The 16,102-nt window shown below is 37.5% G+C and overlaps 1 protein-coding gene across 6 annotated transcripts in view; it reads left to right on the top strand.

Moving 5' to 3' along the window:
- LOC134755637 (solute carrier family 12 member 4) overlaps positions 1 to 16,102 on the top strand; it is a 566,314-nt gene that overhangs the window by 515,010 nt on the left and 35,202 nt on the right. For all 6 annotated transcript variants that reach the window (XM_063692153.1, XM_063692147.1, XM_063692152.1 and 3 more), the window contains one exon: positions 7,288 to 7,358. In XM_063692153.1, coding sequence (XP_063548223.1) covers positions 7,288 to 7,358 — 71 coding nt within the window. The remainder of the gene's footprint in view (positions 1 to 7,287; positions 7,359 to 16,102) is intronic.

The following is a 16,102-nucleotide window of genomic DNA, read 5'->3' as shown; positions in this document are numbered from 1 at the left end:
TCTCGGAGGACGCTGCTGCCCATCCACCGAATTTTCCTTAAGTCGCCTCTTACGACACCCACGGAAAGAGAGGGGGGGGTGGTGTTATTCTTACCCGGCACCACACTGCTAGTATAACTTCAAACAAATAGCAACAGTATATTAGCTTTGCGAGGGTTGTTCAAAATCATCATAACTCTTAAGAGCCTGGCTCTTGTCGGTGGAGTAACCGCCACTCCGTTCTTTCTGCCACTGTTTTGAGCTCCTGATACGTCACTACGTTGATTTTCTCCTTGGCTTGGTCCAAAAACGCACGTCTCGGTCTTCCTCTGCCTCTTCTTTTTTCTATTCTTCCTTCTAAATATTATAGACTCAAAATGAGGTCATTATATATATTACATACGCCTATATAAAAGCTAATCCTAAAATCGATGGAAAAACAGCGAATAAATTGTCAAATTCGCATCTTATAGTATGACACGCTATTAGCCTTTAATGCGTCAAGATTAAAAGCGCGTTCACATTGTCAGAGACTAAAAGCGTTTTCACATTGTCAGATCCGATACAGGATGTCGGAAGAAAGTAAAATGTAAGATAAATGTGTTTCTCTGTATTTATTTATAGATTTAATAAATCATTATCAGTAAAAAATTATAGACAACGCATAAAAGGCGAACTTGATGCCATATGGCACTCTCCTGCAGCTGTTTTTCTCATAAGCTCCTCCGATATCGACATGGCTGAAATTATCCAAAGGGCGCTTCCGATAAAATAACAAGTTGTTGAATCTGAATCGGGCTCAATGAATATCAGATTGAATTTAAATTGAATTAGCTCTCTTTGCAGGCAGGTGAAGATAACTCAAACCCACTGCCACCGTCATTTGTTTTAACCTTCCGTCGTTTGAGGTTACCGGTGTACTTTAATTTGTGCCTTTCAATGTGTCGTGCAGTAACCAGAATATTAACAGTACTTACAGTGACAAATATATTATCAGACGCCAGTAGGAGTAGGACAGCAAATAGCCAAGTATTGATAGGTACTTTGTATGTGTTGCGTGTGTGTGCGGTGATAAATGGCAAGAGACGCGGCGACGTCCCTTCATTAATTCAGGCCTCAAGTTGTGTTTGCTGGGACTGTCGGGCTAATGTCACCGAGGGCTGACCGGTGGCTAGCTATCGTCTCAATAACCAGTATAATACTAATATGATCCCAAAAGGTTCCATTAGGGTAACCACCAAACGAGGCAAATCACACACAGTGCAAGTACTACTCCTATTTGGTTAATCTGAATGTTTTTGGCAAAAATTTAATTTTTGGTACAAGCTTTTATCGCTGACTGTACTTTTCTTTCCACTGGCAACTCGAGACAATTCTAACAACCCGAAAACAATTAGTTTGCGTTGTTTTAACACAGAGTTCCCATGGCCACCTCCTGACTCCATCATCAGATCAGCTCCTTGTTATCATAATATTGCATTGTCATCCGATTCACAAATGTAAATATGCAAAGTTTTAGCTCAATCGGAAATCGAGAAGTAGGTCAAATTTAGCTTCCAAGATTTGATCTACACTTAGTAACATACATACTTACTGGGAAAGTGAAATAAAAGCTTGTAAAAACAGGCGAATGTCTAGTAAGTATTGGGAATACAGGCATTTGATTAACTACACTCGTTTAGTGAGTAATCAATATAAATTTGGAGCGGAACTTTAAAGTGATTGAACCGTTTTCTTGCTTGGTTTCACGACCCTTACGATCAAATAAGTGGAAAGATAGGAGCACATAATATCGTGATGATGTAACAGGATGTAAGTTATTATGTTTTCATATAGATCACGCGGCCGCGGTAGGCCGAAGAAGCGCTGGCTGGACGTCGTCATAGCGGACATGCAAGAGAACAATCTCACACTTGAGGATGCCGAAGACCGGGCAAAGTGAAGATTAAGTAGGAAAGAGGACCCTGGCCCTAGGCCGGGAAAACGCTAGATCTTCAGATCTCAAAATAATATTAATATATGATGATGATGATGCTCTCCTGACCGATTTCGGCCACAGCGACTGTGTGCCACAGCTACTCCAGATTAATATATACAATGAAACAGACAATACAATTTTTTTATTTTTTTTTTAATTTTGACATTTTAACTAAATTTGACTGTGCATAATATATCTTAATTTCAATTTTATAGTTTTTTTTTTTCTTTTTAATAATCAATTAATTTTGTTATTACCCATCAATTAATTGTCAAGTACTTTTATATTTTATCATTCAATTATCAAATGCTTAGTCAATTTAATTTTAATGGATCTATCTTTTATACTTAATCTTATTTTTTTTTTTTTTTATTGCAAACGTTTTGTACAGTCGCCATCAGATATATCGGAGCGGCCAAGGCGCTCACAAATATCTGAACACGCCTCTATTTTCAAGGCGTTAGAGCGCGTGTTCAGATATTGTGAACACCTCGGCCGCTCCGATATATCTGATGGCGACTGTATGTTTTAATTATGGATCAATGTTATCTGGATTAAATGATTTTATTATTATTCTCTTTATTTATTATTTTTCTTACGTTAGGTTTTTTATAATATGCATATAAAAGTAAAATATAAAAACACTTACAAAACAATACAAAATACATATAAACAAATTATAAAAAACCTAACCTAGGGTGCCGCCAGCAGCGGGGCAGGGCCCAAGCTGCCGGTGGTCAGGGCCGCAGAGAGAGGAACCGGCGGACTATCCGCGCCGTGTCCAAGATCACCGCCTTCTGCATCTGACCCTTGATCCAACCACCTAGCGAGAGTCTCTCAAGGTGTTGGTCGAGACTCTTCGCTATGAGACCGTTCGCTGAAACGACTATCGGGACAATGATCGTCGAATCAACATCCCACATGGCGGTTATCTCGTGAGCCAAGTCTAGGTACTTACTGGACTTGTCCTTCTCGGCTTTCACGAATTCTCATCATGGGGGATGGTGATGTCGACGAGCACGGCCCGGCGCTGCGATCGATCTATTATCACAATGTCAGGCTTATTGGCTACAATAGTCCTGTCAGTGATAACAGATCGATCCCAATAGAGTGTGGCACGACCGCATTATTATTATTATTATTTTATTAATAAAGCCTTTATGTCAGTTGCTCGACCATACATAGATAGCCCCTGGCGTCGGTTGGCTCGTTGGGTGAACGACATCCGGAAGATTGCGGGTCACTTCTGGATGAGATTAGCTCAGGACCGGGACAAAAAGCGTACTAGAAGAGAGGCCTATGCTCAGCAGTGAGCGATGAAGGGCTGATATGATGATGATGAGCTCAACGAGGGAGAGGAGTGTTAGGGTCGGCAACGCGCGTGTAATATCTCCGGTGTTGCAGGCGTCCATAGGCTACGGTAATTGCTTACCATCAGGCGGGCCGTATGCTTGATTGCCACAGACGTGGTATAAAAAAATAAAATGATGATGATGACGTAGAATCCAATGATCTTCGTTAGCCGAATAACCAAAGTCATGTATTTTTCTGTTTACAATATTTTTTATCTATATGGAATATTTAGACGAAATAGTTAACTAATACCAAAGATAGATATAACTCCGTAATAGATGGATACAGTCTAAGGAAAAAACGTTCCTCGAAAATCAAGAAAATTTTATTCTCGATCAGAGGGCGCTACTAGCTTTGGCCTACTGTCGTATAGATGGCGTTGACGGTTTCGTTTGTAATTTAACAATTTTAACGCATATCAGTCAAAGAACATGGGTCAAAATCATAAAAATAATTAATGCAAATAAAAAAAATCATTTATCCATATTTAAATGCATTTTATCGTATTTTTATAAATATTTATTTTTAGTTTTAAAGTGTGTCGACAGATGGTAGTGAATTTACTGGGGTTACAAAATTTACTATGACAGTACCGCTCTAGTATAAGTTAGTCTATGCTAATACCAAACATTCTGTGTTCTGTGAACTTATGATGGCAGGGGTTATAGACGTGATAGAGCAAAACCGCACATTTTAACACCGCGCGATAAAGTTATAATTTTATTACGCAAGGAATTAGAACACTATATATACCCACAGAAGAAACCCGAACCTACACAACCATTTGTTACAGCCTATCTTAACCAAAACGGTGCTAATAAGCTCTCTTGCAACATAAACACGTCTAGAGCAAGCCAGTGCAAGTTAAGCTAAAAATAAGTCCGTTGTATACCGTCCTATTTTTAGCTGAATAAAACTAAGCAAATTAAACCTGGAGCTCACGAGATTTGCACGATTCTCAACTGCGTTTAAAGGGGCCCACTGACTATCAGTTCGCCGGACGATATCGGCCTGTCAGTTAGAACAAAAATTTGACAGTTCCGAACAACTGACAGGCCTATATCGTCCGGCGGATTGATAGTCAGTGGACCCCTTAAGTCACACGACATGCAAGGAGGCTAAACGAACTCCGTGTTTAGTCAAAATTCTTTTTGTCGTTTTTAGGGTTCCGTACCCAAAGGGTAAAAACGGGACCTATTACTAAGACTCCGCTGTCCGTCTGTCTGTCTGTCACCAGGCTGTATCTCTTATACCGTGATATCTAGACAGTTGAAATTTTCACAGATGATGTATTTGATATTTCTTTTGCCGCTATAACAACAAATACTAAAAAAGTACGGAACCCCAGTAGTGGGCCCCTTTATAGCTCACGAACCACAGACTTAATAAACAAGTTGTTTGCTGTCGTGCATGATAGGGCATGTGGCCAGCAGTAGAACGTATACACGGAGTAACATGAGGAAACCGAATAATTTAAAAAATTTAACAGCGTATTCCTGATCATGTTTAAAGACTAAAATGTCCTATAAACTTTTCTAGTTCGCCGAGTTTCAGTTAATACCAATTTAAAAAACGGCCAAGTACGAGTCGGACTCGCGCACGAAGGGTTCCGTACCATTACGGAAAAGAACAGCAAAAAAATCACGTTTGTTGTATGGGAGCCCCATTTAAATATATCGCGCAACAGAAATACATCATCTGTGAAAATTTCAACTGTCTAGCTATCACGGTTCATGAGATACAGCCTGGTGACAGACAGACAGACAGACGGACAGCGGAGTCTTAGTAATACGATCCCGTTTTTACCCTTTGGGTACGGAACCCTAAAAAACAAGTTTTTATTGTTACATAGTGCAAAACGCATTTCTGATGGCGATGTTGCCACTATGGGACGTAATCTAAGTAACCTTATTGATAGATGTCAAAAAGTGACAAGTAACACTGTAAAAACTAGGTTTTACGAAAAAAAAGTAAAAGGCCATTTTAAGTGACAAGTTTACCAATAACATTTACTTTTTATGTACAAAATACATTAAAAAATCTAAAAATAAAAAAACAAAGAAAAATATTATCAGCACCCGATGCGAGTGCGACCTGTTTGCGTGGCGATGGGCGTCTGTGAGAAATGAATGAGATTCTGTGAGGTGATGGATGCGAGGCCTACATCCGTGAAAGTTTAATTAGTAATAGTAATTTTTAATTGTGTTATTTGTAAATATTTGTTTGTACCTTATTGTTATTTGTAATAACCTGTTTGTTTAATGTTAATTTTAATATTCATGGCGCATTGGATTTCTTTAGTCATGTAACATATTTTCAAATAAAATAAAATAAATAAATTATTTTGCGAATTTGACCCAAATTTTTATTACATTTTTTCCTTCTTTTGGCCTCAGAAAAGCGTGGTCGGGTTCCTCGTGAACACCGTGTAGAGAATGAATTATTAAGTATATTATTATACATAAACCTTTCTTTCATGGAGTTACCTCAAGTGTTCAGTAGACATTTCACGTTTTAATCCTGAAGGATCCTGATACGAACATAACACGTCCCGTCTAATTCCGTAGTCATGTAGGTAAATAAGGCGTGGCAGGCAGACGTCATTGCCGAGTGGCACGATTGCTGGAGAAAAGTACATATTCCACCGGTTTCTCAAACATAGGCGAGTCGAACTATATTTAATTTTCTACTTACAATAAGTTGGCATGAATATTTACGTAACATATATCTATAATAGCTTTTGCCCGCGACTTCGTCTGCGTAGAATTAATAATTTAGGTACCTAATTTTTAAACAAATCTGCTTTTATATTCATCCTTTTTTTCACCCCCTAATTGGTCCACTCTAAATTTCCACCCTATTTTTACACCCTTAAGGAATGATTTCGGGGATAAAAAATATTCTACATCCTTCCCCACAGCTCAAATTATCCCCATACCAAGTTTTGTCTAATTCGGTTCAGCGGTTATTGATTCCCCATACAAACTTCCACCCCCCTTTTCACCCCTTAAAGGATGACTTCTGGGATAAAAACTACCCTATGTCCTTCCCCGGGACTCAAACTATCTCTATAACAAATTTCAACTAAATCGGTTCAGCGGTTTAAGCGTGAAGAGGTAACAGACAAACAGACAGACAGTTGCTACAGACCGCCGACTCTCGTTAAACTGAATCGAGTTCTGCCACTTAAAACTGATGAGCGTATTCACATTGCCCGATCCGATATCGGATGTCGGATGGAAGTAAAGTAAATATGTGTTTTTCTGTATTTATGTATTCATGTAATAAATCGTTATTAGATTATTACTAATACAAAACGATAGATAAAGCAAAATAGGCGGACTTGATGCCATATGGCACTCTCCTGCAGTTGTTTTTCTCATAGGCGCCTTCCGACAATATCCGAAAGGCGCTTTCGATAATTTCAGCCAGCGGTCGGACCGATAATATTTGTTTTTGTGCATATACTCGTAATGTTTGTTGAAGTGTGCATGACCGCTAAAGACGGTGCCCCCGCGGCATGACTACGTGGATGTAGGATCCGATATCGGATCGAACAATGTGAAAACGGAGTCAACTTCTTGCCAACTCTACTTATACTGGCTAGTAAGAGCCTTCGGCTCGCCGTCGCCTGCAACAAATGTAACACAGCCAGAGCACAATAGTGGCAAATGGCAAAGTGAATCAAGGCGGTTTATTGTATACAGCGTTTCAATTGGCTACGCACGTGCTCGGGGCACTGAATAGGACCAATACTTTATTTACTCGTATTAGTTATTATTGTCCTACATTTCGATGTTTTCCTTGTTTTTACATACATAGCAATTAGGTTCCATACACCAGGAAACTTTAGGCCTATTTTTAGCTCATTTTTGTATGATGTATGACATATTTGCAAAAGGCTGTTTGTTTTCTAAATAAAAAAATAATAATAATGATGTGATGTAATAAATTTTATTTTTTCTGTTTGTCCGCAGGCGACACCGACGAGCATGGCCTGCCGAAAGACAAGGACAAGGGATGCGACACCAACCTCTACCTCTACCATGTAAGTAAAGTTATTTAGTTATTAAACAGTACCTATCCCATTACCGGGCAAAGATCTCCTCACTTGTCCACGCAATTTCCAGGACAACATTTTTCTCAGTAGCTAAAATCGAAAGATCGATATATTAATCGATCGATTGTCTCCCAGTCAGAACGCAAATCCCGATTGCGCCGCAATACAGTTATGTAGGTCTTTGCTAATATTACCGCAATATGACGACCGGTCTGGCCTAGTGGGTAGTGACCCTGCCTGTGAAGCCGATGGTCCTGGGTTCGAATCCCGGTAAGGGCATTTATTTGTGTGATGAGCACAGATATTTGTTCCTGAGTCTTGGGTGTTTTCTATGTATTTGTATATTATATATATCGTTGTCTAAGTACCCACAACACAAGCCTTCTTGAGCTTACTGTGGGACTTAGTCAATCTGTGTAAGAATGTCCTATAATATTTATTTATTTATTTATTTAATATATTACGGTCTTGCCCTACTTAAATTAATGCAAATTTTGTAAGCTTCAAATGCCTTCAGTTCTGGGTAAATTCGCGCGCGTCCATCCAGGTAAAATTTATAGCATTAGGTTAAATAACGTTTGCTGAACCAACAGGCTGAAGTGCCGTAAAAGTCCCGCAAGAATTACGAGTCCCGCGGAATGTTTGCCGGTGCGTTGCCCTTCTCAGTCGTAAAGGGCGTAACACACCATCGCACTGCACCGCGACCTTGGAGCAGTTCTAGGAATAGGTAGTACTGGCGTGGGCTTCCACACTATCGCACCGAACCGTCAAACCGGCGCGATCCTACCTTACAGACTGCCGCACACGTGCGCCAGTGTTGCCAAGTGTCCCATATTTCCATGAAAAAAATGAAAAACATGGAAATATGGGACACTTGGCAACACTGGCGCTCGTGTGCGGAAGTCTGTAAGGTAGGATCGCACCGTTTTGACGGTTCGGTGCGATAGTGTGGAAGCCCACGCCAGTAATACCTATCCCTAGAACTCCTCCAAGGTGGCGGTGTGGTGCGATGGTGTGTTACGGCCTTAACTACAAACATGCCACAGATAACGTATACATACGCCGTCAGATACGAGTATATTGGAGCGGGCGAGGTGCTAAAAATATGTGACATTTTCAACCAAAAGGTACCACATTGTCGCTTGTCAATAAGGTTGATTTCAAATTGAAGCTGTATGGAAATAGCGCCTTATTGACTACCGACAATAAGTACCCTTTTGATTGAGAATGGCACAAATATTCTGAACACGCACTCTAGCGCCTTGACAATAGAGGCGAGTACAGATCAGAATCAGAATGCATTTATTCGTTATAACCAAAGATAGATATAACTCCGTAATAGATGGATAGTCTAAAAAAAAAACGTGCCTCGAAAATCACGAAAATTTGATTCTCGATCAGATGGCGCCACTAGTTTTGGCCTACACTCGTATAGAGGGCGTTGACTGTTTCGTTTGTTATTTATAATTTTAATGCATACCAGTGAAAGAACATGGGTCAAAATCATATAAAAATAATTAATGCAAATAAAAAAATCATTTATCCATATTTAAATACATTTTATCGTATTTTTATAAATATTTATTTTTAGTTTTAAAGTGTGTCGACAGATGGCAGTGAATTTACTGGGGTTACAAAATTTACTATGACAGTACCGCTCTAGTATAAGTTACTCTATGGTTATAACATAGGTACATTGTATTGGTCTTATAGTTAGAGCATATTGCGAACGCTATGTTTTGCCGCTAGGCGTACGAATTTGTTTACCTATATAAACTAAGTTAAACATGCGCCAGTCTAAGGTATTCATGCTTCAATAATCAAATCAATTACAAAAATAATAAATAAGAACAGAAAGATAATTCACAATAATAATAAAATTTAAAACAATAAATATTAAAGAATGTCAACAATAAAAATTTCAAAGAAAACTAAAAAAGAATTACAAAAATAGAAAAACGAGCTATAAATTATTATCATTCAAGAACTGCTGTACACTATAGTAACATTTCTTGATTAGCAGTGATTTTAAAGTCTTCTTAAAATGTACAATATTTAATTCTTTTATAGTGTTCGGAATTTTATTATATATTTGAGGTGCCATTCCTAGCACACTTTTGCGCATCATGGCTGTTTTACATACTTTGTGGCATAAATCATTTTTATATTGAGATCGTACAGGGAGCTTTCGTGTGTCAGAAATTTTATCAAAAAGGTTTACATTTACATACAGATATAATTATAATTATAAATTATAATAAAAAAAAATATGCATGGAACTAATTATTATGAATATCTCTTTGATATATCATAAGGTTTGCAGTACAAGAACAATCATTTTCACTCTATCTCGTAGACAGTGCGACCCTCATATTCGTATTATGCAATTCATACAGACTTGATTCTATCCGGTGACCTAGGTTATCGAAAAACCTAGGAATACCATCATGTGGCGCCCTTAAGCCGGGTTAAGCCTCGGGCGGAATAAATCGAGCGCCTTATTGAAATTGGGTTAGCTACGACGTAGGCGAGCTCTACGAGCCGTAGCGCCGTAGCACTCGCCGTAGCAGTACATATGTAGGTACTGAAGCAGTAACTCAACTTGTTCTTAAACTTTTACTTTACATAGAGACTAAGTTGAACGCCTTATTAAAATCAGACTAGACTTATGCCGATTTGAAATGTACTAGCACTATAGATACACTCCTCAATGTGTAATACATACAAGCCATTAAAATCAGTAAAGGAAAAAATCGGAAACTTTATATTTGTGTAACATGAGAAAATGCTGTTCGTATTCGTAAAAGTACTATTCGTTGTATCACTAGTTATTAAGTGCTATAAAAAATGGTGCGTTGTTATAAAAAAAACAGACGGAAAGACAATATCGTTCTAAGTATAAAACTCCCGTGAGACACCCGTATTTTAAAATTATTTTTTACCATGCCAGCTCGTAAAGGCTTTCTTGGTTGTTCAAAAATGGATAAGAAAGTTGCATTTTATTCACATGTGAAGCAAAGTGCAAATTTTGAGTTGTTTTCTGATGTCTGCTGGTAGAATCGTTTAAAAGTCAAAATGATGATTTTTAATGATAAATATTTATGAAATAAAACTATGAAAACGGATTATAAGATCGCGTATATTGAATTTATAATACATCCAGACGTTTCGAACCCTTTACAGCGTTCGTGTTCAACGGGTGACTGAGGAAAAACTACAAAGTGCAAAAATACCCACATACAAAAATTAATATTTAATAATATTCATTTTAAATCGATTTGCTTTGATTGTGTTTGATATTTTACAGTTAGTATTTAATTTTCTTTGTTAGTGTGGTGAAAAAATTTGTGTTTCACTCGTGGCAAATTTTGTTTAACCCTGGTGCCTTGAAACCCTCGCAACGCACAAGAATCCATTTTTCGAGACAATTCAATTCAATTTTAATTCAATTATGGAATCTTTCGCATGCTCGGGTATCAATATTACCATGAGAGGTAAAACAACAATATTGGCCCCATGTAAAACAAATAACTATTAAACGGGTTACTCACTTATTATTAAGTCAAATAAAGGATCAGTAAAGGCGGTGCTCCTAGAAGAAGATCAAAACATGTCTAAAACAACAAACGTTTATTCGATTTAATAATACGTAAGCAATCCGTTTTAAATAATTTTAATACAATGAATATCAAATCAATAACAGACCTTTATATTCGTAAAATACGAATATGCCTCTAAACAACAAAAAAAAAGTAAAATAAATATGATGGTGTTTTAAAATTATGTATGGAGTTTATTTACTGTAGCAGTGATATTTCCTGTGTCGCCGCAACGTAGGTGAGCGTTACGAAGCGTAGCGCCGTAGCCGCAACCTCGTAGCTCATTACTGGCTCGTAGCAAAATCTTGTCGAGTATATCTATTGGCCCGATTTTTACGCTTGAATCGGACGAATCTACCATTTCCCCGCTAGCCATAACAAGCGTGGATGATATCGGAAAACCGATTAAATATGCACTTACTTTTTAGGGTTCCGTACCCAAAGGGTAAAAGCGGGACCCTATTACTAAGACTCCGCTGTGCGTCTGTCCGTCTGTCTGTCCGTCTGTCTGTCAGCAGGCTGTATCTCATGAACCGTGGTTGAAATTTTCACAGATGGTGTATTTCTGTTGCCGCTATAACAACAAATACTAAAAAGAACGGAACCCTCGGTGGGCGAGTCCGACTCGCACTTGGCCGGTTTATTTTTTTGTTATAATACTTCAAACAATTAGTTTTCGAATGCAATATACTTTTATTATGCGTGGTCCGGTTTTTTACTCGCCACTTAGATTTTTTTATTTATTAGAGTACAAACATCATATATTTATTTAATGAAAACAATATAAAAATAACACTATAATTTTTCAACATTTATACATTATCTTAAAAATAACGCAACATAAAAGTATAAATAATAACTTGGTATGCATCCAGTCTTGTTTACGGAATAAACTCTAAAAGAATTGCGTCGTGATTCGCAAGATAAAAGTGTAGTATTTTTGCAAAACTTTGCAAGATTAAAATTCAACTGGAGCGTAACTCGTAGAGATGTCCCGTGTATAAAACTACTGTAGAACTGAGTTCGTGATCTAGAGCTCTATTAAGATTTCAAAACTTGTTACGGTTTTGATCTTAATTTCGTACTACCTTGAAGATCTCTTACGCTGATTGGTGCATGCGAAATGAGCAACGCACGATTATAATAAAATTGAAATGAAATTGAAAATAAATTGAAATGAAGTTGAAATGAAATTGAAATGAAATTGAAATGAAATTGAAATGAAATTGAAATGAAATTGAAATTAAATAAATGAAATGAAATGAAATGAAATTTATTATTAATAACAGAGTTACACGTCATTTTAAATATCACAATATTAATAACAATAAATTCGCGATAGACCCGTTTCTAAATGTGATTTAATATGTGTTTAAACCGCGAAAGTTTTAAATGTTAATTATAGGTTGATCAAAAAAAACTTGATAATTATAAAATAATTCTTGCGACAGCCACTTTTTTAGTCTAGCTTTAAACGCCGCGATGGAAGTTGTATCTTACAGTGTCAGGCAGGCGGTTGTAAATGGGCAAAGATAGATATAACTCCGTAATAGATGGATACAGTCTAAGGAAAAAACGTGCCTCGAAAATCAAGAAAATTTGATTCTCGTTAAGAGGGCGCTACTAGCTTTGGCCAACTGTCGTATAGATGGCGTTGACGGTTTCGTTTGTTATTTAACAATTTTAACGCATATCAGTGAAAGAACATGGGTCAAAATCATAAAAATAATTAATGCAAATAAAAAAAATCATTTATCCATATCTAAATACATTTTATCGTATTTTTAAAAATATTTATTTTTAGTTTTAAAGTGTGTCGACAGATGGCAGTGAACTTACTGGGGTTACAAAATTTACTATGACAGTACCGCTCTAGTATAAGTTACTCTATGTAAATGGGTGAGGTTGTCAGTGCGTGAGACGCGCGCCAATCACGAAGATGATAGCGAAGGTCGAATCGTATCAAAACCATATATTCTTATTAAGAAGTTTTGAAACCTGAACCGAGCTCCTGAAGCGTAACTCGTAGAGATGTCCCGAATATAAAACAACTGTAAAACAGTTCGTGATCTAGTTTAACTCGGCGGTAGGAAAGTGTAAAGAACCGTCTACTAAAACTTACGTTACAGTGTCCAATTGTCCATATTACATCTTTGAACTTATTTTGATACGTATTTAATATATTAATAACGGGTCACTCACGTATTTTAAGTCGAAAAACGGTCGACATGTTTCACCCCGTACCGAGGAGCGTCAGGAGCTTGCGTTGACGGTGACGGACCGAGCAGGGGGGTTTTTCGACTTAAAATACGTGAGTGACCCGTTATTAATATATTTAATATGTATGTGTCTCACGGGAGTTTTGTTATTTTGATACGACCTTGAAGATCGCTCACACTGATTAGAGCATGCGAAATGAAGTGAAATACGTGCGTGAGATGCACGCCAATCACTTATATGATCTTCAAGGTGGTATCTAAACCAGTCAAAACCTAACAAGTTATTAAATCTCAATCGGGCTCCTGCTTGTAAAAGCGGCTACGGAACCCTACACTGAGCATGGCCCGTCAATTTGTTTATATTTTATTTCGCGTCATATGACCCACCTGCGTAACGATACTCGCATCTCCTCTATAATTCACGCGCCATTTGCTTCCTCACTTTTAACGTATTTACGTATTCTGATAGCGGTGAGCGATGTAGAATCCACGCCCTGCAAAAAGCCATATAAATATGTACCAAATATGGGACATACGGCATTTTAGAGTGCGCTGACAATCTCGCCCGGAGGTATGCTCTGCGACATCGCGATCGATAAGTAATCGCCCACGTTGTGGCTGAGATCTTGTGAGATTTTAGACTCGGAAAATACGAGGTCCCCGTTTTTGCCTTAGGCTGTTGGTTTGATATAAAGGTTTTCAAAGTTAATATTTCAATTATGTAAAGTACATAATTTTTATTTTGGAAAATAACAACTTTATATGCTTGTTTTCTTAAATATTATATTTTCTTACACTGTGACAAAAATTGCATATTCTGATAATAAGAGGCATAGGTATACCTATAATTGTAACGTAACCAGAGGTAAGGGTTTGATTTTTTGACTGTAGAAAAATGTGACACAATTTGAATGCAACGCAATACCACCGTACAACACAAACACAGACTATAATTTGCCGTCTGCTGAGTCTGCTAAGAAAAAAGTGACCTCTTACTATTTATGTAGTGCAAACCAGATAACATCGATGAAGTAAAGAAGCATAACATTAATATTACGATATTCATCAAGAATGCCAATGCCATGTATGTTAAGGGACCCACTGACTATCAGTTCGCCGGACGATATCGGCCTGTCAGTTGTTCGGAACTGTCAAATTTTTGTTCTAAGTCCCTTTAGTGTGAGTCAAATCTTGGAAGCTAAATTTGACCCATTTCCGATCTTGCTGAAATTTGGCATGCATATTTAAATTTGATGACAATGCAATATTATGATTACATGGAGCTGTTCTGATAATGGAGACAGGAGCTGGCCATGGGAACTCTGTAATAAAACAACACAATGGGGTTGTTAAAATTGTCTCGATGAATATTAGTTGCCTGTGGGAAGAAAAGTACAGTCAACGATAAAAGCTTGTAAATATTTTTTCCAAAAACATTTGTAATTTATTGACTACACATAGTCGTAATTCTTGTAATCGATTTAACTATAATCAAATCTAACAAACTATCTCATAATATGAGACAAATTTTCATTCTACGTAAATTAACATGTTTTGTTTGCCCGCCTTGCCCGATATATCCGGATATTGAGACCTTGATCGCGTCTGAGATCCAAGCACCCTCCAGGCAAGGTTTGCCGAGAGCCTCATCAATGCCTCGAGCTCGTTACAAGACTGCCGAGGTCGAGTGTTCTCCTAGTACACGAACGTCGTATGAAGCATCGAAGACTACGCGAACTTGTCGTTTTGGCTTTCTAGTGTCATCATAGACATGATGAAGAATAAATGACGTATGTTGCATTGAAAACCACACTGAGCATTGTCGTTTTAATTTGGAAGTGTTATCCTCGCTAATCAGTTTTGAATGGCGCTAAGAAGTTTTGGGAACGCCTGAGTGCCCCGAAATGGGAACGTGACAATGACTTACATGAACACTTTCTGAAGGTCGAGGATTCGAAACCAGACTCATATCTAATGAGTCTCTTCAAAGTAATTATTATATGGAATATTATGTAACTAAATTGTTCTAGAAAGTAGCTTCAGTATATTTTCAAGAGTTGTGATATTAGAAACTAATAGAAACGGTCTTTTCCACAAGTATCCTGATCTAAAAACACCTTGTTCAGAAGTTTTCAAGGAATAAAAACACTAAAATGCTCTTTTCAAACCAACCTTGATTTAATTAAAAGAAATAATTTAGACCAAAATATAAGATTCGCCAAAACACTTCCACAGCAAGCCAAATGTTTTTACGAGATGAGATGGCGCCTACAATTACCGATGCCCTTTTCCACCTTAATTTATTATGACAAAATTTGAAAAATATCTAACTATTTGTTCTGCCAAATGTAAATCCTTGAAATTGTGCTCTCATATTAAAAGACGCCTTAATTCCGCCTGAAATATTGCCGAAACGGCGTCACATCATCTTTGATCTCACTCGTGCGTTACAAATTCTCTGCGGCGTCAATTTGATTAATTAATCGAGATTACACACGCTCATATGTCAAGGATACGAGGTTCATTAGAACTGAGGCCTTTGTTAATGAATTTTTGCAAAGCGGGTACGGTAGCTAACAAAAGGAAATTTCTAATTATAACTTTTCATCAGAATCTATATTTGCCGTGCCCATCACTCATTTGTAAGTCCTATTATTATATTCATAATAGGGATGTTGATATATATTGTAAATTAAGAATTAAGTGTCATTAAAGCTTGCCCAAGTCGATTTTAATGTTTTGTAATTAGATCAGGACGATAATGAATTCTTAACTTGTTTCTGTACCGTGGCGGTTGTTTTGGAGTCGGGGTGTACCTTAATCTCACAGAGCCATTTTTCTCGTGAAACACATTCAAACTGACGCTAAAATATTATTTTCCCCTCACTAGCTCGGAAAGCCGTCTTTTATCCTT

This window comes from Cydia strobilella, chromosome 3 (genome assembly GCF_947568885.1).
Source record: "Cydia strobilella chromosome 3, ilCydStro3.1, whole genome shotgun sequence".
Taxonomy (NCBI): Eukaryota; Metazoa; Arthropoda; class Insecta; order Lepidoptera; family Tortricidae; genus Cydia; species Cydia strobilella.
This window is presented reverse-complemented; position numbering and strand designations above follow the sequence as displayed.